Source organism: Vulpes lagopus, chromosome 4 (assembly GCF_018345385.1).
Source record: "Vulpes lagopus strain Blue_001 chromosome 4, ASM1834538v1, whole genome shotgun sequence".
In the NCBI taxonomy this organism is placed as follows: domain Eukaryota; kingdom Metazoa; phylum Chordata; class Mammalia; order Carnivora; family Canidae; genus Vulpes; species Vulpes lagopus.
The window spans coordinates 33663802-33688096 of NC_054827.1; the positions used below are offsets into that span (position 1 = coordinate 33663802).

The 24295-nt window shown below is 32.8% G+C and overlaps 1 protein-coding gene across 1 annotated transcript in view; it reads left to right on the forward strand.

The window, feature by feature from the left end:
- The window catches only part of ADAM2 (ADAM metallopeptidase domain 2), a 145127-nt gene that overhangs the window by 70019 nt on the left and 50813 nt on the right, over nucleotides 1–24295 (forward strand). Inside the window, exons 12-15 of the mRNA XM_041751306.1 lie at nucleotides 13631–13767; nucleotides 16626–16806; nucleotides 20925–21023; nucleotides 21137–21332. Coding sequence (XP_041607240.1) covers nucleotides 13631–13767; nucleotides 16626–16806; nucleotides 20925–21023; nucleotides 21137–21332 — 613 coding nt within the window. The remainder of the gene's footprint in view (nucleotides 1–13630; nucleotides 13768–16625; nucleotides 16807–20924; nucleotides 21024–21136; nucleotides 21333–24295) is intronic.

Sequence of the window (24295 nt, forward strand, 5' to 3'; positions counted from 1 at the left end):
TTTATTCCTCTGCTTCTTCCATCCTGAGGTCATTATATCCAGTCTTTTTCACATCTCAGTTATAGCATTTTTTATTTCAACCTGACTAGTTTTAGGTCTTTACTATGTATGGTAAGGGACTCTCTGGTATCTTCTATGCTTTTTCAAACCCAGCTAGTATCCTTATGATTATTGTTTTAAATTATGGATAAGGCATCTTACTTATATCTGTTTTGATCGACTGTAATCTTTCTTGTTCTTTCTTTTGGGATGAATTCCTCTGTCGTGGCATTTTGGCTAGGTCTCTGTCTTCAGAGACCTTCATTGGTCCTCTGGTGGAGGGTCTTGCCATGCTGATGTTGATGTAAGTTTTTCCCAGAAAAGCTGACACAGCAAAGTACAGGGAGTGGGTTTTGGAATAAAGTGCAGCAAATAACCAGTGTCCAGATGAGCTACCCTCAGCAGGTGTTTCTGACCTATGTTGAAAGGTGGGGAAGAATAATGGCACCCACCAGCTCTCTTGTCCCTGAAAAGATAATGCCATCTATCCAAGATGTGGTCTATGGAGGGGAACTTCTCTCAGGGTGTACCAGGGGATTCTCAATTCCTGCTACTGGGCTATTTGTCCTCCTCCATTGGAGCAATGTAGTACCCACCAGGCTCCAGCCTGGTCACACTCTAGGCCTCTGAAATTCCAATCTTTGGCCCCATTGGTTGTAAAAAAACAACCAGGGGCTCATGAAAATCAGCCCCTCTCGTTTTATCAGTCAATGTCTTGGATAAATGTTTTCCTTGTGTGATTTCTTGTGCACTTCTCTTTCTCTCTTTTGCCTCCCTCCCTGACCTGGACTCCCTCATTGGGATCCTTTTCTCCCCCAAATCATGCCTCCCTACATCCCACCTTCCATGATGTGGCCTCTTCTATCTCTCTCTCTAGTTGTACAATTTGTTCTACTAGTCTTCAGAACAATTTCTTGATATTCAGAATGACTTGATAGTTATCTACCTGTGTTTGAGGGACCAGGCAAGCCTAGGGTCCTCCTACTACCCTATCTTAGCTCCTCTCTGTCCTCTTATGTTTAGACACCACCTCCCTACCTAATTTCTCAGAGCTATGGAATACAATCTAAGATCTATATCCCTCAGTTGCTTCTTCTTCCTAAAAGTTTGTAGAGGAAACCATAACCCAGGTGACTTTAGGATTAGTAGAAACATGTAAGAATAGTTAGCAAAAGTTATTTGATGTCTTGCAACTCTTTTTCCTTGGACTCATCCACTTACTTGTTAGTCACTAATTTACTCATTCATGAGGGTTGACACAAGCAGTTCTTGGCCTCAAGGTTTTTATACCATTATGTATTACTGGACATATTATCTGTTGACCTCAGTTCATGGACTATGTAGACCCTGAGTATTATACGTCTTTGGAAGAAAACACAGTACACAATATATACCACTTGAAGCAGAACTATTTATAGTTATAGAACTTCAAAGAAAATGAAGTGTGTAAGATATTATAGGAATGGACTACTTTGAAGCATTAGGTACAAAAAAAATTAGGTATAATTATAATAATTGCACAAAGTATTGGATAAAATCAGAATTAGAACCTCTCCCAGGAGACATCAGAAAAGGTATAGGAACAGTAAATGAAAAGTTAAGGGAAATATATTATTGAAGTAAAAGTGCCAATAGCTAGATATTAAGAGTAATGGAGATTGGGGCCCCTGGGTGACTTGGTTGGTTAAGGGTCTGACTCTTGATTTCAGCTCGTGTCATAATCTCAGTGTCATAAGACTGCGCCCTATGGGGCTCCATGCTGAGATTCTCTTCCTCTGTCTGCCCTTCTCCCAACTCGAGTGTGTGCTCTCTTTCTCTCTCAAATAAGTATGTTAAATATTTTAAGAAAAGAGTAATGGAGATAAATAATTAAAAGTCATAAGAAGACTTTTGAAGGAGAAATGAAAATAAATTTCACTAAATCATAGCCACTATCAGATCAACAAAATCCTTGTCAAGCAATCCCTTCTGCAGTCTCCCATATCCCTTATACTCAATCATCTTGTAGGAGAGGAGAAAAGTTGGTTGTTGGATGAAAAGGTCATATAAAACATCAAAACAGAATAGATAAAAAAAGCACACCAAAAATGAAATGAAATATCAAATATAATGAAGAAAATTGCTTTATTTCCAGAAAAATGAAAATCATAATAACAAAGAAGTTCTATAGTGGAGAAATCATAATGAATAATGAACAAAAAAAGTAATATAAAAGTACTTGAAAGGCACAATTAATACCTAAAAGAAGTCATTCAAATATAAGACATAATAAAATATTCCCAGATATACTAACATTCAGAATTTATTTGTAGAAATTACTTATAACATGAAAAGCTATATATGAAAATAGCTGGAACTGTGCTGCAGTGGAGAATGATAGGTATTATGTCAATATTAAGCCAGAACATATTCTATGATGGTGTGGTTAAGGAGTAATAGAATTGACATAAAAGAATGTTATAGAACTTGTCTTCTTAAGAGAAAGTTATAGATAATAGTAAAATTTAGAAGTATGAGGGGGATCCCTGGGTGGCTCAGCAGTTTAGTGCCTGCCTTTGGCCCAGGGTGTGATCCTGGAGTCCCGAGATTGAGTCCCACATCAAGCTCCCTGCATGGAGCCAGCTTCTCCTTCTGCCTCTGCCTCTGCCTCTCTCTCTGTGTGTGTCTCTCATGAATGAATAAATAAAATCTTTAAAATAAATAAATAAAATAATAAAAAAAGAAGTATGGGCATATGAGATGAACTTTGATCTAGAGAATGGATAGTAAGAACAAAACTATATCATGTAATAATCTAATGAAATAAATGAAAATTATAGCTAAGGAAGAAGAAACATAATATATAAAATAAAGTGAATTGAAAATATCAAATAAAATGGTTTAATATATTTTAATATAACAGTAATTATGTGAATGTAAATGAATTAAGCTCACCAACTAAGTGATAAAATCTCTGATGAATTTAAAATTTTTTTCAAGTTCAAATGTTTAGTTCTTTACAAGAGATACATTACTAGGACTAAGTGAAAGTGAACATAAAAAGTTAAAATATATTCTAGTTAAATAAGAAAGAAGCAAGTATGAGCAAATAGAATTGATAGTAAAATATATTGGGACGCCTGGGTGGCTCAGTGGTTGAGCATCTGCCTTTGGCTCAGGGTGTGATCCTGGAGTCCCAGGATTGAGTCCCACATCAGGCTCCCTGCATGGAGTCTGTGTCTCCCTCTGCCTATGTCTCTGCCTCTCTGTGTCTCTCAATAATAAATAAATAAAATCCTTTAAAAAAAGAACCTTCTGGGACACCTGGGTGGCTCAGCAGTTGAGTGTCTGCCTTCAGCTCAGGGCTGATCCCAGAATCTGGTATCGAGTCCCACATCGGGCTCCCTGCAAGGAGCCCGCTCCTCTCTCTGCCTCTCTCTCTGTCTGTGTGTCTCTTATGAATAAATAAATAAAATCTTTTTATTAAAAAAAAAACCTTCAGAGAAGCCAATAACTCACGAGTTCTTTAAAACATATATACATAATACATATATATATAATACATAGCAAATAGGCATAAACTTCACAGTAGTTTTCCATGTAGATGTTTTGCATATATTTGGTTTGATTTTGACAATATTATATTTTAAATATAATGTGTTTCTGTTATGTTGAAAAACAAATATTGTACACTGACCTATATATTTCTATGTTTACCTATAGCAGTATTAGATTTAAACTTTTTCGTGTCCAATTTTGTCATATGTGAATAAGAACAATTTCATTCTTTTTTCCTTTCTAATACTTATATCTTTTCTTTCTTCTCCTATCGGCCAGGACCTCAAAAATCCCAGATTTAATAATCCTAGATAATTATAGACACTTTGTAACATAATATGGAGGCTCAGTTTCATTTCTAATTTTCTAAGCTTTTTAAAAGGTATTTTATTTTTTAATCCTCTGTTTCTTATAAAAAATTATTAAATTGTTGTCTTTCTCATATGAAATTAAATTGTCCTTTGCAATATTATAGTGATAAGAATGCAGTCCTAATCAAAATCTCAGCAGGCTTTTTTTTTTTTTTGGAAAAAATTGACAAGCTGATAACAAAAAATTTATATACAAATATTAAGAAAATAGATAAAACAAGTTTGAAAATTGAGGAAAAGTGGAGGATAAAAACTTCCAAAAAACACAGTAATTAAGATATTGCAGTGTAATTAAACTGATCAATGTAACAATATAGAAATCTAAAAATAGACCCACACATATATAATCAAATGATTTTTGGACAAGTTGTCAAGGCAATTCCAGCTATACAATAAACAAAAATAATTAATAAAATTAAAATCTCATATTCATAAGAAACTTTAAATCAAAAGCATTGTTGATGCTAAAATAATTGATACTAAAACTTTAGGAGTGAAGGAGTAAAGGAAGAATAGTCCAGGAAATTAGTATCTGATGAACTTTGCAGATAATACAGCTGAAAACTATGAGCTAATTATCTAATATAAAATATGTGAAAAGATGGAAACAAGATAACATTTAAGACATATAAGTGGCAAGAAATAATGAAGATAAAAGCAGAAATCAATGTAAGACATTATAGGTAGAATAGAAATATTTGGAAGGAATATTAAGTCTCAAAAAAAACTAAAAACAAGCATACTTCTGTCAAAACTAATTTTTATAAAATAGGGTAGACATATATTAATAAAATTATAAAAATAAAGGGGAAATACTGCAGATGTAGATAACATTAGGAAGATAGTAGGTATTATAACAAATTTGCAAATGTAGAAAAATAAGTACATTTTTAATAGGAATCTATCACTTCCTAAAACTTACACAAGAAGAACTAGAAATTCAGAATAACCAAACTATTAAAGGAATCAATTATTTTAAAAATCTCATAAGGAAAATAAAACAATGTTTTTAGGCATTCTACACAATTTTGAGGGAACTGATTATTTCAATCTTAGGTATTTATGGAGAATAGAAAAATAAAAATACAAATTTGGAAGCCAGAATTACCATAATAATATTAATACCCAAAGAGGATGTTACACAAGATGAAATTAGAGCTCATTTATCCACAAACATGAAGAGAAGTAGAAACATAAATCAAAAATACTAACCAACTGAACCTAACAATTTATAAGATAATAGACCATGACCAAGGTGATTTTATCCAAAGAATGTAGGATCATTTCTACTTGGAAAATCTGTTGACATCATTTAACTGAAAGTAATGTCATAATATTTAGTTAATGGCATTTGCTAATAAGAACATACATTAGGGTGATATAATCGGTGGGATGAGGAGGGGACTATTTAAGCTAGGGTGATCAGAGAAAAACCTTAAGGAGAAAATATTTAAGAGGGAAGGATGAAAGATGAAACAGAGGCAGTTATGGCAAGGTCTAAGAAGTCAGTGACTACAAGAAAGATCATTAAATTCAAAGGCTTTCAGATGGACATGAATGTCATGAACAAGATGGCTGAAAAAATATTAAGATTGTTGAAGTCAACAAGAGTCTAATTATATGGGGCCTTATAGATCTTGGTAAATAGTTTTGAATTTTATTCAACTTGCAATAAAAAGGCACTGGAGGTTTTTAAGCCAATGTGAAATATTCTTCTAGTAGCCTTATGGAAAAATAATTGTTGAGTGGTAAGTTTCTAAAACAGGGAGACCAGATAGGAGATAATTGCAGATGAATGATATAAGCTAGTGTTTTATTCTTGGATTTGTGAGTAGATTTTGTTCAGTAAATACTATAAAAATAGAACATAAAGGGCTTACCACCTTATTGGAATACATAACCTGTAGGATAGAAAAATAAATGATTATGCCTCAGATTTGTCTTGAAAAAACTAGACAGAGGAACAGGGCCAGAGGCATAAGGGAAGTGGAAGGGTAAAAGAGGAGTTTAATTTTGAACCTGAATTTGAAATGTTAGAATGATGCTTGTGATGATTAATTTTGCATGTTGACTTGGAGATGTTTAATATTTAATATTTAAATTGGTGATATTTAAGTAAAACACATTATCTCCCTTAATGTGGGTGGGCCTAATCCAATCATTTGAAGGCTGAAATAGAATAAAAGGATCATCCGGCACAAGCAAGAGAGAATTCGTCAGCAGATTGCCTTCAGATTTCATCTGCACCATCATCTTCCTTGGGTGTTCAGCCTGCTGGCCTTCAAACTGGAATAGCATTATTAGTTGTCCTGGGTCTCCAGGCTGCTGGCCCACTCTCCCAGTTTTGTACTTGTCAGCCTCCATAATCACATGAGCCAATTCCTTATAATACATGTCTTTCTCTCCGACTCTCTCTCACTATGCTATTGGTTCTATTTCTCTAACAAGCCCAGATTAATACAATGGTTTATACATAAATTTTAAAAAATATAGTCTTAAATATTAAGAGAGGGTTACAGGATAGAGATGATTATGATAGATGGATGGTAAATAGATAGACGATAGCTTTGTGGGATTGATTTCCTCAATTTACACCTCTTTATCATCCTAGTATGTTTCACTTATTTGTGGTTGCCTTTTTTAGTCTTTTGTCCAGAATGTTTCCATTTCTGTGATTTTCCATTTCTGTGATTATTTTGTCCCAAATTCTTGAACTCAAAGCTCCACTAAAAGAAGGGAAAAGTGCTCTTCCTTCAGATTCAGAATTTTGGCTCTGTAATTTCCCCCATTTTGTCCACTTCAGTGCTGCTACAGTCCCTGAAGAATCATCTGATAGATGGGACATGAAAGAACAGAAGGAAAAGGAAAAAAAGAAATACACAGGACATCCCCACTTTCCCTGAGATTCAAGTTTCTTTTCCCACTTTTCAGTTTAGAATTCTAGATTTTTCTCCTGGTTCTCCATTTGCAATATAGTGCTCACTTCCAAATTCACACTACATGGCTTTTAGGCCAGAAGAGACCAATTCACTGGTACTTTGGGTTAGGGTATTCTTCCCCCTTTGAATGCTGATACTTTCAGACTTGTCGAAGAGCTGTCTCTTCATTCTGTCCAGGTTTTATAGATGGGTTCAATGGGAGAGATAAACTGGTGTTTGTTTGCTCCATTTTCCTGAAAATGGAATCTATACGTTGAAAATTTATACAATGTAAATACTAAACAAAAGCAATTTTTCTTGAGATGTTAATAGCAAATAAAATAGATGTTTTAATTAGGTTGTACTGCCATAACCAAATAACATAGAGTGGGTAGATTAAACAGCACAAGTTTATTTTCTTATAGTTCTAGAGGCTGGAAGTCTGAGATGAGGGTGCCAGCATGGTCAGGTTCTGGTGACAGCTCTCTCTCTTCCTTGCTTACAGGCATCCATCTTCTCTTGTGTTTTTATATAGTGGGGAGAAGTGGGGAAGGAGAGAGAAAAAGAAGAGAAAGAGAAAGAGATCTTCTTTTTAAGCCCACAGTTTTATGAGATGCCTGTATTTAACCTTAATTACTTCCTAAATACCCCGTCTCCAAATACAGTCACATTAGTCACACTGGGGGCTAGGGCTTCAGCCTAAGATTTTGCAGAGGACACAATTCAATCTATAGCAGTAGACTTTAAGGAAAGATGTGTTACAAGAAATTGGAATATTGGGATGCCTGGGTGGCTCAGCGGTTGAGCCTCTGCCTTTGGCTCAGGGCATCCTGAGTCAAGTCCCACATTGGGCTCCCTGCATGGAGCCTGCTTCTCCCTCTGCTTATGTCTCTGCCTCTCTCTCTCTCTCTGCGTTTCTCATGAATGAATAATTAAATCTAAAAAAGAAACTTAAAAAAAAAAACAAGAAATGGGAATACTAAATGATAAAGGAATTGAAAAGACATAGCAATCATTATGTTTCATGTACCTAGTTACACTGCTTCAAAATACATAAAGCAAATATGAAAGAATAAAAGAAGAAAAGACATCCATGATAATATTTGAGAATGAGAAAAAATCTAACTCAGAAATGCCCTATTTTCCATTTTGTTGAAACATATTTAAAAGCTTTATACCAAAGAGCAGCAGAATAATATTTTATTTTTAACTGCATTAAACATAACAATTTATTCATATTTAATGTATACACTTATTATATGCATAAATCCATAATATCATCACTTCAAACAAGGGAATAAACATATCTATCACATACATAAGATTTCTTCTCTTCCCTTGCTTTTTCCTTAATTTACCAAAATAAATAAAACAGTGATAAATAAACAGCATCAATGAGAGAAATCTTACAGAGAAAATTTTCTGACCACCATGGATTAAAATTAGAACTAAATAATAGAAGCATTACATTAAACTTCTAAGGGTTTGCAAATAAAACATGAGAAATTAGAACTCATTTTAAGTTAAATGATACCAAAAATACAGCATACTTAAACTCCTGGGATGCCAGAAAAAAAAAAAAAAAAAAAAAGAACAGAGAACATTGTAGCTTTAGTTATACAAATTAAAATAAAGGTAGCTTAAATATAGATGATCTAAATCCAATTTCAAAAACATGTAGTTGTAAGTTAAACTGAAAGACTGTATAGAAAGGAGGAAGTAATAAAAATAATATTGATTATCAGTGAAAAATACAAAACATGTATATCATGGAGATCATCAAGTACAAAAGCAATTTGTTTGAGAAGATAAATAAAATTGATAAATTCCAAGCAAAATTAGTAGGCTATCTCAAAAAGAGCAAATGAATTATCAAAACATCATTGACAAAAAAGGGACACCATCACCACAGATCTCAGACATATCAAAAATAAAACAAGGCATGTTCTTAAGTAACAGATGGCAATAAATCTGGATGAAATTAACAAATTTCCTGAATAATAAAAATCTATCAAGTCAATAGGAAAGAAAATCTGAATCAACATTGAACTATTGAGTAATTGAATCTTATAAGACTAAAAAATGAAAATACACAGAAACTTGAGGTTGAGATGGCCTCCTTCAGGAAATCCCGAAAAGTTCTAGTACCAATGTATAACAAATTCTTTTAGAGAAAATTAAAAGAGGGTCCTGTTTCTTCACTTGTGTTATGAACTGAGATTTATGTCAACTATGTCTGCAATCTGTCAGATTAACACATGGCCCAAGTTGGAATTATTCTAGGAATGCAAGGTTAATTTTATACTTGAAAATCAATCATGATCTATCATACCAAAATAAATAATAGGTGCAGAAGAAAACATTTAGTAAAGTTAGAACTCATTTATGATATCATCATTTGTGTCAGATGTAGTGTTCAATATGTTGGTTAATTGAATTTAAATAAAAAAATTTAAAAAGAACCCATTTATGACAAAAAAAGAGAGAAAATTGTTAACAAACTAGATATAAAAAGGAACACCTTCAAAGAATTTTTGCTAATCATTTATATTTTCTAATACAAACTTATTTTTACCTTTCAATTACAGATCTATGTAAATCACATTCAAATAACTTGTTTGCTGTGAGTTAGGGGTCAGGATTATTTATTCACATTAGGCAAGCAATCATTTCATGACACTTAGTAAACAGGTTATTTTTCTTTCACAGAATTACAGTGGTGCCTTTATTATATAAATCAAATCATCGTATTCTTTTTTTAATTTTTTATTTATTTTTTATATATATTCTTTTTATGTATTCTTTTGTATCATTGGTCTTTTTGTCCTTCCTGCCAACACCACATTGTCTTGATAGCTATAGTTTTATAGTATATCATCCATAATGGTAGTATAAGCCCTACTACTACTACTACTACTACTTCAGACTAATTTAGGTATTTCTGTTTTAAAATCAGCTTGTCAATTCCAACAAAAAAAGCTTTGAATCTGATTTTTTTTTTTTTGATTGGTTTTTGAACTGAATCCTTTGGTCAATTTGAGGGAGATTGACATTTTAACAATACTGAGTCCTCTTATCCATGAAATGGATATACATGTGGTATATACATATAATGTAAGCAGTAAAAGAACTATTGGTGCACTCAATATTGATGGATCTCAAAAACTGTAAGTTGAGAAAAAGAAGACAGAAACAAAGGCTATTTATTTCTTGGTGCCATTTTTATGAAGCTAAAGCATAGCTAAAGATATGCCATATTGTTAAAAATCAGAACAGAAACATTTCGTGGAGAGATCATGCCTGGAAACTTGCTCAAGAAAGCTTTCTGAGTAATAAAAACATTCTATATCTTCTACAGTGTACTATGTATGCAGGTATGTGACATATATACACAATTCATGAATATGTATGTATATGTGTATGTACATATAATATGTATAAATTGTATGTGAATGTGTATATATGTTAAATAAGTATTCTATATATATATGCGTATATGTACATAAAACTGCATCAAGGCATAAGATTTGTGTGAAACCATTACACAAAATTTCATCAATTTTGAAAAGGCAATAACCAGAAGTGGCTAAAAATATTTTAATTTCAACTATTAAAAATAAAAAAGTTATCAGATTGTTTTCTCTTTTATGTTTCAAAACCATATATAATGCCAGAAATTTTAACCCTGAAGAGTACAAAAATGCAGAATATAGTGCCAAAGGAAAAGTAATGTATCAGTGTTAATGTAAATCAGCAAACTGTTCTTCAAGTAAACTATGAATTTTAAGTGATTCATTATTTCGAATGAAACAAAATTTTACCAGCCTTATATAATAAACTTGAAATCATATGTACCTAACTAAATACCTACAAAAAAACACAAAGCAAACACTGAAAGAGCTACTAGCCCAAATAAATCATACTTGGATAATTAATTTTTCAGACCAAATTTAGAAGACTTGAACAATATTGGCAAGCTTTGTCTGAAAGGCATATATAGAATCTGACCTTAAATTAGAGACTAAAAGATTTTATAAGCATAAGTTGCAGGCATACTTATAGTAAGTAATCACATGTTGCTCAATCAATACTCGTCTGCATATCTTTTTTCAGTCTAGTGATTGACACATAAGAAGCCTTAGTAAATGTCAGTTACTGTTGTTATTTTACAACTATTGTCCTAAGCAAGTATTATTTGCAAAAAGAAACTTCTCTGCTTAGTTGTAATATTTTTCCTAAAATATTTTTTAAAAATCCAATGTTTAATTTTACTTTTTACTTTTTCTATTATTTTATTTTCAAAATGGAAGTAATCATAAAAATATTCTGTAGGAGATTCTAATACTCTAGTCCTTACTTTTTTCAAGTTTTTCATATTGGTCTGTTATGTACTAAATCGAGCCCCCTAAAATTCATATATTGAAGCCCTAAGCCCCATGTGACTGTATTTGGAGATTTAACCTTTATGGAGATATATATTTTTTTAAGATTTTATTTATTTATTCATGAGAGACACAGAGAGAGAGAGAGAGAGAGAGAGAGAGAAAGAGAGAGAGAGAGGCAGAGACACAGGCAGAGGGAGAAGCAGGCTCCATCAAGGGAGCCTGAGGTGGGACTCGACTCTGGGTCTCCAGGATTAGGCCCTGGGCTGAAGGCGGCGCTAATGAGCCAACTCGGCTGCCCTTTATGGAGATAATTAAGATTAAAGGAGATCATAAGAGTGGATCTCTAATTCAATAGACCTGGTGTTCTTACAAAAACAGGAACAGACACCAGAAATACCTATCTGCACATACATAGAGGAAAATCCACGTGAGAGAACACAGCAAAAAGGTAGCTATAGAAGAGAGACCCCACCAGTGACTAACCCTGCTGGTAGTTCGATCTTGGACTTTTGATCTTCAGAACTATGAGGAAATAAATTTGTTATTTAAACCACTACAATCTGTAGTATTTTGTAATAGTGGCCTGAGCTGATTAGTAGAAGTTCAATGTGAGATTGTCATAATGAAAGTGTAAAGAAAGGTCATCTCAAAAACTAAACCATGTATCTGATCCCATCATACTATGAAAGGAAAGGTCAAAATACATGTCGTAGTAAGAAGATAGAAGATAAGCAGTTAATGGGGAGTGGGGGTAAGAAACTACTTTTTTTTTTAAGATTTGTTTATACATTGAGAGAGAGAAGGAAACTACTTTTACACAAATAACTAAATTGAAATTTTTGAATATCATTTTTTTCCATCTTATTGAGCTATAAATGATAACAGGGAACAGGACAGATACAGAATAAGAAATGATTGTTAAGGGATGCCTGGGTGGCTCAGCTTCCTGCATGGAGCCTGCTTCTCTATCTGCCTGTGTCTCTGCCTCTCTCTGTGTGTCTCTCATGAATAAATAAATAAAATGTTTTTTAAAAAAAGAATGATTTTGTAAGGATACATTGAATAATTGCTATACCTTTTCCACATTATCCTGCAAACAGTTATCCTGTAACTATAGTAATAATATGCTATTATTTGTTATATTATTATATAATATCTTATTATTTAAATTCTTGAAATTTAGCCGAATCCTCAGAATCCTTCAATTTCTTTTGCATTCTTCCTCCCTCTCTCTCTCTCTCTCTCTCTCTCTCTGAGATGGGTGGTATATTAAACTGTGATAATTTGATAAAGGGACCATTTGTCAATGGGTATGCAAGACATAAGAACTTTGCCATGCTTGTAAGGATAGTAATAAAAAAATGTCACCCAGACTTGAAGGAAAGGACAATGTCATTTTACTACGGTCACAGACAGATTAGAGGCTTCCCACTCAATATTTCAGACAATTATAGGCATGCTGGCAGTGGTGGTAATAAATACTTTGCTCTCAGACTGTTCCTCTCTTTAGACCAAATCAAGGTAAAAGCAGAGGGTAAAGGAAACCTTTAACATAATCTATTGGTGTCACCTTCTGGGTTAGAGAGCAGGGTGGAAAATGCTGCAAAGCTGATATAGAGAGACAAACATAAGATACCCAAATGTATTCCCAGAAACCATTCTTGAAGTATATTTGACGAAATGCTATTAGATATATACTAATAGTAATAAGTATGGATATACTAAAAAGTGATAGTGTGGGTTTTGGACTTTTCTTGGACTGTGTATGTTTTAGTATGTCCCAAGTGCATGATAATAAGTATTTTATATTTGCAAACAAAATTATGAAGATATTTTAGTTTTGAAAATAAAGTTTAAGCAACTGTGCCAAGTCAGCATTCTTCTTTTTGGTCATTATTTAGCCTAACTCAATGGGTTAATTTTTGATGTTTTAAATGTATGGAAGATTTACATAATTAATTTATTATAATATATAATATATAATATAAATATAATTTAATTATAATTAAATTATAGATGAACATAATCTGTTAATAATTTGACCTGTATGTATTATGTCTAAAGATATTCTTTTGTGAATACAAATATAACTTTTGTATATCTAATTAAAAGTTACTGGGGTAATATTTTTCTTGCCCTGATGCCAAGTGAACCATGTATTTACATTTTGGTAAAATTTCAGATGTCACTTTTTATATTTTTCTTATATTGATAATAGTACCTGTATCATGTTAGACCAATATGGATGGCATGCCTGTGTTTAATACATTAGATGACTCTATTCAATTTTATTGACTATCTTTAATAATTACATTATCGTCCAGGCAAATGAATTATCTTCCTCAATGTGAGTGTGTGCATGTGTGTTCTTTTTTGCCAGCACCCCAGAACCATAAGTCTGGAATCGCTTGCAGTTATTTTAGCCCAATTACTGAGCCTTAGTATGGGAATAGCCTATGATGATATTAACAAATGCCAGTGCTCAGGAGCCGTCTGCATAATGAACCCAGAAGCAATGTAAGATGCTTTACTTTTATATGCTTTATATATATAGTTTATATAAAAATAAGTTTGGTATATTTAGTTTAAAGAGTCTAGGCTGCTAAAATAATTAATTATGGTCAAATATACGCTTTATCCAACAATGCCCAAGTCATTGGATCCATTCCAATGCCCATGCTGATTGTCTACCTCACTGTCACTTGTATTCTTTTTTTTATTTTTTTTTTTAAGATTTATTTATTTATTCAGAGAGAGAGAGAGAGAGGAGAGAGAGAGAGAGAGAGAGAGAGAGAGGCAGAGACACAGGCAGAGGGAGAAGCAGGCTCCATGCAGGAAGTCCGACATGGGACCCGATCTCGAGTCTCCAGGATCACACCCTGGGCTGCAGGCGGCGATAAACCGCTGCGCCACCGGGGCTGCCTTGTCACTTGTATTCTGATGTCACACTTGCTTTGTCATATGTGATCTAATTCTACATTTATTACTATATGCCTGAATTTATAATCTAATCCATGATTTGATAAGCCAAATTCAGGCTCGTGATCCCTATACAAGAATGATTTATTAGTTTAGTCTTATCTGCATCAATCTCTTTCATTTTGACCTCACTCAACCAAAAGTATTGGCATCTCCTGGTTTCAGAGGAGCAGTTATTCAGCTTTTTCTGTTACTAGTGAAGGCCTTTTTGCAGTATCCTTGTCATGCCTTAAAGATCTAGTGAATTTGTTGTAGTCATAATTATTTTTAGAGTATGATGGTTAGATTTTATAGAATTAGGATCAAATATAGGATTTAGGAAACCATCATCCCGTCAGTGACTAGAGCCAACCCCTTGTCTTTCTGGAGGACATTTCTCACAGCCATTTTCTGCTTGTCTATGTTTTAGAAAACCCCATTGCCTACAGCAGCAAAGTTGATAATATCACATTCTCTCTATTCCTGCACTTTTACTTCAATTATCATTTCTTAAGAATACTTGCACTCAAGTTTTTATCTCAGGCTCTGATTTGGCAGAAACTCATATAAATTAGTTATCTCAGAAGGGGCTATAGAACAGCATTATCAACAATAGCCAAATTATGGAAAGAACCCAAATGTTCATCAACTGATGGATTATATATATATCCATCAATTGATGAACATTTGGGTTCTTTCATATATATATATATATATATATATATATATATATATATATAATGAAAAGATATATATATCTTTATATATATATATATATAGCAATACTACTCAGCCATCAAAAAGAATGAAATCTTGCCACTTGCAAAGATGTGGATGCAGGTAGAGTGTATTATGCTGAAAGAAATAAGTCAGAGAAAGTCAAAAACCTAATTTCACTTATATGTGGAATTTAAGAAATAAAACATGAACATAGGGGAGAAAGGAGGCAAAGCATAAAACAAACAACTATAGCAGGATACATATTCTTCTCCATGCGTTTGGAAATTCTCCAAAATAGATCAGATATAAGGTCAAGATAATCTAAATAAACTGATTGAAAGTCCTGTATTCAACTGAAAATCAGCTCTATTATCAAGGGAAAATGAGAGAATGGAGAATGGGAACATCCAACAAATGTTTGCAAAGATTCAAGCTGCAAAAAATTTTACTAGTTGGATATAATTATTGATATTTTCTTTCTTATAACAGCATTAATTTTACTACTAGAAAGTTTATATCTTATAAACCAGTTCACACATAGTAAAATATCTTGCATTGCCTAATTTTTAGTAATAAAATGTTTTATGTGTTTTGGTATATAAATGGAAATCATCTGAATTACTGGTAATGTAATAATAAATCCATTATTTGTGGTCATAACTGAAGTGTATGTTCAACCAGGATATGACCTCTAAACAAAATTGTAATTCATTCAAAACACCCTAATTTGTTCATGATTCTATGTAAATAACATTTCCCTGTGCTAAGTCAAAGAACTGTGATTTGAGTCTATTACCTTAATATCCAAAAATTCATTAGCTATATCTGTCATCAAATTATAAACCTTTATGAAAATAATCTTTTCACATGTTAATGCTACTCAGCATAATAAAAATCATAATAGAAAAACAACCAAAGAATGTACTATTTTCAACAGATGGTTTCCACCATGAATTCATTTATTAAAAAAAAATATATATATATATAGAGAGAGAGAGAGAGAGAGAGAGCGCGGGCTTTTATTCTGGCTAGAGAACAAGAGTTGGAATGCCTTTTTCCTGAAGCTAAAAAAGTAGTAGGAGATGATAATGAGCAAATAATAAAATTTTGATTGTTAATAAATATTTTAAAAATAAATGTCACTAAAAGGGTAAGAATAGTAAGGGTTGATATTTTAAATGTGTGCTTATAAATGTTATCTCTGAATAAAGAATTGGATACTGGACTCCTGAGTTTAGGCGATATGTTTGAGTTAGAAATATAACTCTCTGAGCTGTCAGGTATAGATGTTATTCAAAATGCAGTACTGATAATATTATCTATAATTAAATATAGATAAAGCAGCAAAAAGCCCAATCTCTTTTGTTAATACAGGGTATTATATATTTAGGAATCATGAAAAGAAAAAGAAGCAACAAATGAAACAGGTGGAGTACTTTGTGAGATAGGAGCTATAAGAGAAAATAATGTCATGAGTGAATGTAATATAAGAACCAATAAAATTTTAATCCTAACTAAAATTATTTAATATAAATTCTTGCACATTTGACTTCCCTTGTACCGAAATTGAAAGCTTGACACTAACAAAATTGAGCATTTTGACTCTTGTGGAATGCTATTAAGTAGCTTTATTCCAAGTCTAGGCAATTTATGAAGCAATAACTTACATAAAAAATTGAAATTTGATGTATGTTTAGTCATTCCAGTGGTGTGAAGATCTTTAGTAACTGCAGCATGGAGGATTTTGCACAGTTTATTTCAAAGCCAAAGTCCCAATGTCTTCAAAATCAGCCACACTTAGATCCATCATACAAAGTTGCAGTTTGTGGTAATGGACAAGTGGAACAAGGAGAACAATGTGACTGTGGAAGTGCAGAGGTTAGTACTAATTTGGAAGGATATATAACAGAATTACATGAAAAGTTATAAATAAATTTTTATAGTATTATGCTGCCATTTTCCCTAATACATCAAACTCACTTTTATATTAAAATGTCGAGTGCACTTGTATATCATTATATGGATTCAGTGGTTTGTAGGTTATTCATACAGGTGATTTTCAAGGTCATTAATTATATAACTGAGTTGTCTGAGATTTTACTTTCCCTCTTGAGTGTTGTCTTCCTTAATACAGGCATACCTTTGGTTCTAGGCCACCACAATAAAGTGAATATCACAATAAATTTTTTGATCTCCTGGTGCATATAAAAGTTATATGTTTATATGTAATAAAATTGACTATAAAAATAGTCAATTAAGTGTGGAATAGAATTATGTTTAAAAAACAAGGTAAATAGTTAAATAATTTTTTTGCTAATACATTTTTTTAAATGCTAATTATAATCTGAGCTTTCAGCAAGTCATAATCTTGTCTTAATGTTGATGGCTGCTGACTGATCAGGATGGTGGTTGCTGAAATTTGGAGTGGTTTTGGCAGTTTCTAAAATAATACAACAATGAAGTTTCCTGCATTTATTGACTCTTTCATGAACAGCTCCCCTGTAAGCATGTGATAGCATTTGACGATGTTTTACTCACAGTAGAATTGATTCAAATCGGAGTCAATCCTCCCGAGCCCTGCTGCTGTTTAATCAACTAAATTTATATGATATTCTATATCTTTCGTTGTCATTTCAACAATCTTCACAGCAGGAGTAGATTCCATATCAAGAAATGACTTTCTTTGCTTATCTATTAGAAGAAGCATCTCCTTGTCAGTTTTATCATGAGGTTTCAGTAATTCAGTCACATGTTCAGGCTTCACTTTCAATTCTAGTTTTCTTGCTATTCCCACCACACCTATAGTTACTTCTTCCACTGAAGTCTTGACCCCCTCAAGTTTTTCATGAGGGTTGGAATCAATTTATTCCAAACTTATGTTAATGCTTTCTGAATGCTTTTCATGGCACCCAGTACAGTGAGTCCTTTCCATAAAGTTTTCAACTTTGCTCAGATCCATTAGAGAAATCACTATGTATTGTAATTGTAACTTTATGAAATGTAAATTGAAGTTACTCCTTGATCAGTGTTCTGCAGAATGGATGTTGTGTTAGCAATCATAGGAACATTAATCTCATTGTACATCTCCATCAGAACTTTGGGATGACCAGATGTATTGTCAATCAGTAGTAATATTTTGAAAGACTTCTTTTATTCTGAGAAGCATGTCTCAACAGTGGTCATAAAATATTCACTAAACCTTGTTGTAAACAGCTATGCTGTCATTCAGACTTTGTTGTTTCATTTAAAGGGCACAGAGAGAGTAGATTTAGCATAAAATTTAAGGGCCTTAGAATTTTTGAAATAGTAAATTAGTATTGGCTTCAACTAAAAGTCACCAGCTGCATTAGCTTCCAAGAGAGTCAGCCTGTGCTTTGAAGCTTTGAAGTTAAGCATTACCTTCTCTGTCCTACTATGAAAGTCCTAGATGACATCTTTCAATGGAAGCCTGTTTTATCTCCACTGAAAACCTGTTGCATAGTATAGTCATCTTCATTAATTATCTTAGTCAATCTTCTAGATGACTTGTTACAGCTTCTATATCAACACTTTCTACTTAACTTGGCACTTTTGTGTGATGTATATAGCTTCTTTCCTTAAACCTCATGAACCAACCTCTGCCAGCTTCAGAGTCTTCTGCAGCCTCCTCTCCTCTCTCAGCCTTTACAGAATTGAAGAGAATTAGGGTCTTACTGTAGATGAAGTTTTTGCTTAAGGAAGTGTTATGGTTGATTTGATCTTCTATCCAGACCACTAAAACTTTCTCCATATTAGCAATAAGGCCACTTTGCTTTCTTATCATTATCATTCAAGTGTCCCTGAGACAGCAGTTTTAATTTCCTTTAAGAACTTTTCCTTTGCATTCAAAACTTGGCTAACTTTTTGGTGTAAGAGTCCTGGATTTGGCCTATCTCAGCTTTCAACATGCCTTCCTCATTAAGCTGAATCATTTCTAGCTTTTGACTTAAAGTGAGAAATACGAGACTCCTCCTTTTACAGGGTTATTAATTGGCCTAATTTCAATGTTGTGTCTCAGGGAATAGGAAGCCTGAGAAGAGGGAGAAAGAGGAGCAGCTCATCAGTGAAATAGTCAAGAGAATACACAATTAAGTTTATTGTCTTATATGGGCATGGTTCATGACACTACCCAAAATTGCAATAGTAACATCAAAAATCACTGAAAACAGATCATCATAACAAATATAATAATAATGAAAAAGTTTGAAATACTTCAAGAATTACCAAAATGTGACACACAGACTGTTGGGAAAATGACACTGATAGAATAAAAATAAAAATAAAATAAAATAAAATCTTCAATTAAAAAAATGTAATATCTGTAAAGTGCAATGAAGTCAAGCACAATAAAATAAGGTACTCCCATATTTCTTCCTAACCTAGGATCTTCTGGCATTCAGGAAAATAGATACAAAGTTTTCACAATTCAACAATAAAATGAGGCATACTTGAGGCTTTGAGTATTTTAATACAGGTCAATATTTAAGTAAAAAATATTGGACCATATATAATTAATAAAACCATGTTTCTGGGGATTGCTTGGTGGCTCAGTGGTTTAATGCCTGCCTTTGGCCCAGGGCGCGATCCTGGAGTCCTGGGATGGAGTCCCAGGATCGAGTCCCGTGTCAGGTTCCGGCATGGAGCCTGCTTCTCCCTCCTCCTGTGTCTCTGCCTCTCTCTCTCTCTGTCTATCACAATTAAATAAATCTTAAAAAAAAAAACATGTTTCTAAACCACATAAGTTTTAGATAAATTGAAGGAAGGTGGGAAGAGTTGAGATAAAAGGAATGTAATGAAGGAAAGAGTTCATGAGACTCATAATGGGCATATGGAGGTGAAAAAATCAAGACAAGAAAGGAGTTCAGTGTTCCCTACAGCAGTAGCTTAAGTTACTCATGTGCACCCTCCCCAATATGAAAGTGAGCTTTACATACCTTGTTGGGTGATGTGTTTTTAAGAAACTATTTCCCAGTACCCACTTGTCTTTTCTTGTTTGGGTCTGAATGGAAACTATGAAAATTTCTAGTAAAAATTGACACCTGTGTATTATAGCTCTATTAATTATCATATAATTGAGACAGCCCCTGTGATATAACTTTACTTTCTGGAATCCCATATAGATGGAAATACAATGATTTGATTAGACAGATTAGTTCTGGAAAATACCGCAAATTTAGTTTGCTTTAGTAAGTATTATGCTATAACTCATATTAAGACTAGTGAAATACATGATTTATTTTTGTGTAACTTATTGAGATTTTTGTCCAATTAACCCTATTCCAAATCCCTGGGAATTTAAAAAGTAAAAGTGTGTGTGTGTGACTGTATGTAAGAATTGTTTCTCCAGCCTTCTCCTTCTTAACTGTTGCTTTTATTACGCATAACAATTGAATTTTGAAAAAGACAACTACTGGGAATATTGAATGAATCATAGCACTAATCAAGACATAATAATATAGATGAGTGATATAGAGGAGTTAATTTCAGTAATGTTTGTTTAGAAATATAATTATCTAGCACTTCATCTTCAGAGAATTAAATGTAAAGTAAACTTTGAGCATCCCATAAAAGTTACAGACTTGTTAAGACACAGTAGATTCATAAGACTTGATTAGGAGCTAGTCACTATAATGAAAGTGATAAATTATAGCTTCTATTTATTTTTGTCTTGTATTTAACTATCTCTTTGTCTACCTAGCTCTCTTTATCAGAGAGCTTGATGTCTTGCCTTTCGTGGACTCCAGAGTTTCAGAAAATCCTACTACCAACATAGTCAAACCTACCTAGGGATATACAATATAGCATAGAGTAGTAACTAATATCTGTTAAGTAAATGAATAAGTAGCTTCATATTTTGTTCGCCGACATGTTATTTAAACATCTATCTGTATATTATATAATATGTTGTCATCATAAAAATATGTGTCTAACACAAGTAAAATTGGAAGATACTTCAGAGCATTTGATTTGCCTTTCAGGATTGTGAAACTGTTTCAAACACATGCTGTAATCCTGCCACATGTACACTAAAAGTTGGTTCAATTTGTGATACTGGTGCATGTTGTAAAAATTGTCAAGTAAGAGCTTTTTAAAATTTTCTATGTTACTTACATGAACAAAGTCATCTTTTTCATAATATTTATATGTTTACATTCTGCTTTATTCAATGTCATTTACTTCACTCCATCAGTATTCTGCAAAAGGAGAAATATGTAGAACTTCCACTGATGAATGTGATCTCCCTGAATATTGCAATGGATCATCTGCAACATGTCAAGATAACTTTTTTGTTCAGAATGGGCATCCATGTGGAGAGAATCAATGGGTCTGTCTGAATGGAAGTTGTATAAGTGGAATACAACAATGTATAGCTGTATTTGGTCAAGGTATTTATTATAATTTGATCTCTCATATATGTATTTTTCTGGAAAGCAAAAAAAGATGTTGATACATAATTGTGATTTTAAAAAATAATGTGATTTAGTATAAATATTTTAAAGGATTACAGAAAGATATAATGAATACTCTGTAAGAAAAAAATTAGACAAGTTGTCTGGAATTAAAGTTATGAATTATTTCCACAAAATAATAAAGGGAAAGATTCAAAGTCCATGGGATCTTCATTTAAGAAGGAAGAAAGCAGACTTAACATAAGTTACACTTCCTTCTCTTACTCCATATCCACAATTTTTATTAGTAAATATAAAATAAATACATATGGCTATGGGCATTAGAAGGTCATAAATGTAAGTTGGCATATGAATATAATTTAAATCATACATGCAGGTACGCACCTCCAGTTACACAAATTCACACCTGGGAACCACATGGATAGCTTATAAAATCCCAAAAAGGGGTCATGAAGATCCAGTAACTATGGAATCATTGAAAGATGATGTGCACCAAAGTTGAAAACAAAAAGGAAAATCATGGTACAAAATATACACAGAATCATTTGCTGAAAAAGATGGGGACAGAAGCAATGGCAGCAGCATGTCATGTCAGTATCAGAAAAGGCAAGAGCAATTGACAGAGGAATTATTTAGGATATATGACAGAGGAATTATTTAGGATATTTATATATCCTAAATAATTCCTCTGTCAATTGCTCTTGCCTTTTCTGATACTGACATGACATGCTGCTGCCATTGCTGCTGTCCCCATCTTTTTCAGCAAATGATTCTGTGTATATTTTGTACCATGATGGGTCAATCTTTTCTCAATTGTAACAGGTAAATGCCTCCTCTAGTTTTTGTGTAAAAATGAGTTGCAAAGTGATTATTAACCCAAAATAAAAATACAATGACATAGAATGACTGTTGGTTTGAAGAAAGATGACACAAAGATACAAGGAAAGAAACTTATATAATGGTAAAGTGCTCTCCCAAAGAACTGGGTGACTTGAACCACAAAGGAATTTTTGAAGAGAGATATCTCTATCTCCCCATCTCTCTCTCTCAGATATCTATCTATCTATTATCTATCTATCTATCATCTATCTATCTATCATCTATTATCTATCTATCATCTATCTATCTATCTATCTATCTATCTATCTATCTATCTATCATCTATCTTCCTCCTCCTCATCATCTATCATCTATGATAGAATTGCAAATTTCACCAAATCTTAAATAGGTAGATACCCACCCCCCCAAAAAAAAGTATGTGATAGCATGCATTTGAACTTCTATAATTTACTTTCCAAATTTATTTCTATAAGAATTGGTTGTTAATGATGTCGCAGGAAAGGGAGACTAAACCAGGGGATAGAAGAATTAGCAAGAAGAAATAATCATCATAGGAATTAGCAAAGTTCACTGTTGACTAATAAACATATCTCTTAAAACATAAAGAATAATATGAAATGGAGTTCTTAATATATCAAAAATGTGGTAATCCCTAGAAGAATAAAAATAGAAAAAAATAGTTTCACTGAGGAAAAAAACAAATCCTGAAACAAAAGTCAATCATTCCAATAAAATGTGGCACAAAGTAAAATGAAAAATTGTCATAAATCAAGTATTCATTTTATAATTTAAGATAGCTATAAGAATAATAATAAAATAATATGAAACTACAAGCTCATAAAGGAGAAAACCAAAAAGAATAACAATACTTGATTAGCCCCAAAGAAGACAAGAACAAAGTTAAAAAAAGAAAATAGAATGGACAATAAATTCTAAGATAGCTTATTTACATTTAAATATTTAGCAATTACATTAAATATAAAATCTGTTTTCAATATTAAATTTAGGGATAAGATGTAGCGAGTAGCGACAGATGTAATTGTGAGAAAATAACTAGAAAAAACAAGATGCATTGTATTGATGATATTGTATTTTTAAATTCTTTTAAAAATTATTTATTTATTCATGAGAGACAGAGAGGCAGAGACACAGGCAGAAGCAGAAGCAGGCTCTCTGTGGGGACCCAAATGTAGGACTAGATCCCAGGACCCCAGGATCACGCCCTGAGCCAAAGGCAGACACTCAACCCCTGAGCCACCTGGTGTCCCCTGATGATATTTTAAAAAGTATTAGACTATAATGAAACCAAAGATAGCTAATTGTTTAAATTACCACAGGAGAGAAAGTTTGTGTATTTTAGGGGACTATTATTAGCCAATTTTTTTTCCTAGAGACATTTGGTGATTTTGAAAGCTGAAAGTCAGGCTTGGATTAGGCATAAATCTTCCACTAGAAAAAAAAAATAGAAAATTTTAGCAATTGAAATTTAAGGGGACTGTCAAAACCATAGAAAAAAATTTCCGTGAGGCTTTTTGGGAGCTCTGAAGCTGCTTAGCAATTTGTTTAATTAGATTAAAAACATTAAAAAGGCATTATGAATTTCCCTGCAGTCACAAGATTATCAAAGACCAAATGGTGGAGTAAGCCTACCACCACAAATCCTTAGTCTTCTAAAAGATTTAAAGTGCCTATGTTAGCAGGCTAGGAAGCTTTCTGAGATTTTCTGAAGGTAAACATTTATCTCAAGCAGACTTATAGTGAAGACAAATATTGAGAAGTCAGTAGCTTACAAGGGTCACACCCAAGATAATGAGCAGATTCAGAATAAAACTGTACATAAGCTCTGACACATTTAATTGCCTGATTTGATTTCAGTGGTCACTATCTCAGTCAACCTGCTTAATTTTGGAAAGAGTCATTAAAAAGATAAAATAGAGAATGGAAAGTAGCAATATTTAAAGAGTTAAGAACCAATAATTTTCAAAATGAAAGTTAATCCTACAAATTCAAGATGCTCTAAGAATCTTAAGAAGAATGTCTAAAGATAAAACACATAAAGACATCATAGCAAAACTACTACAAAAAATGAAAAGATGAAA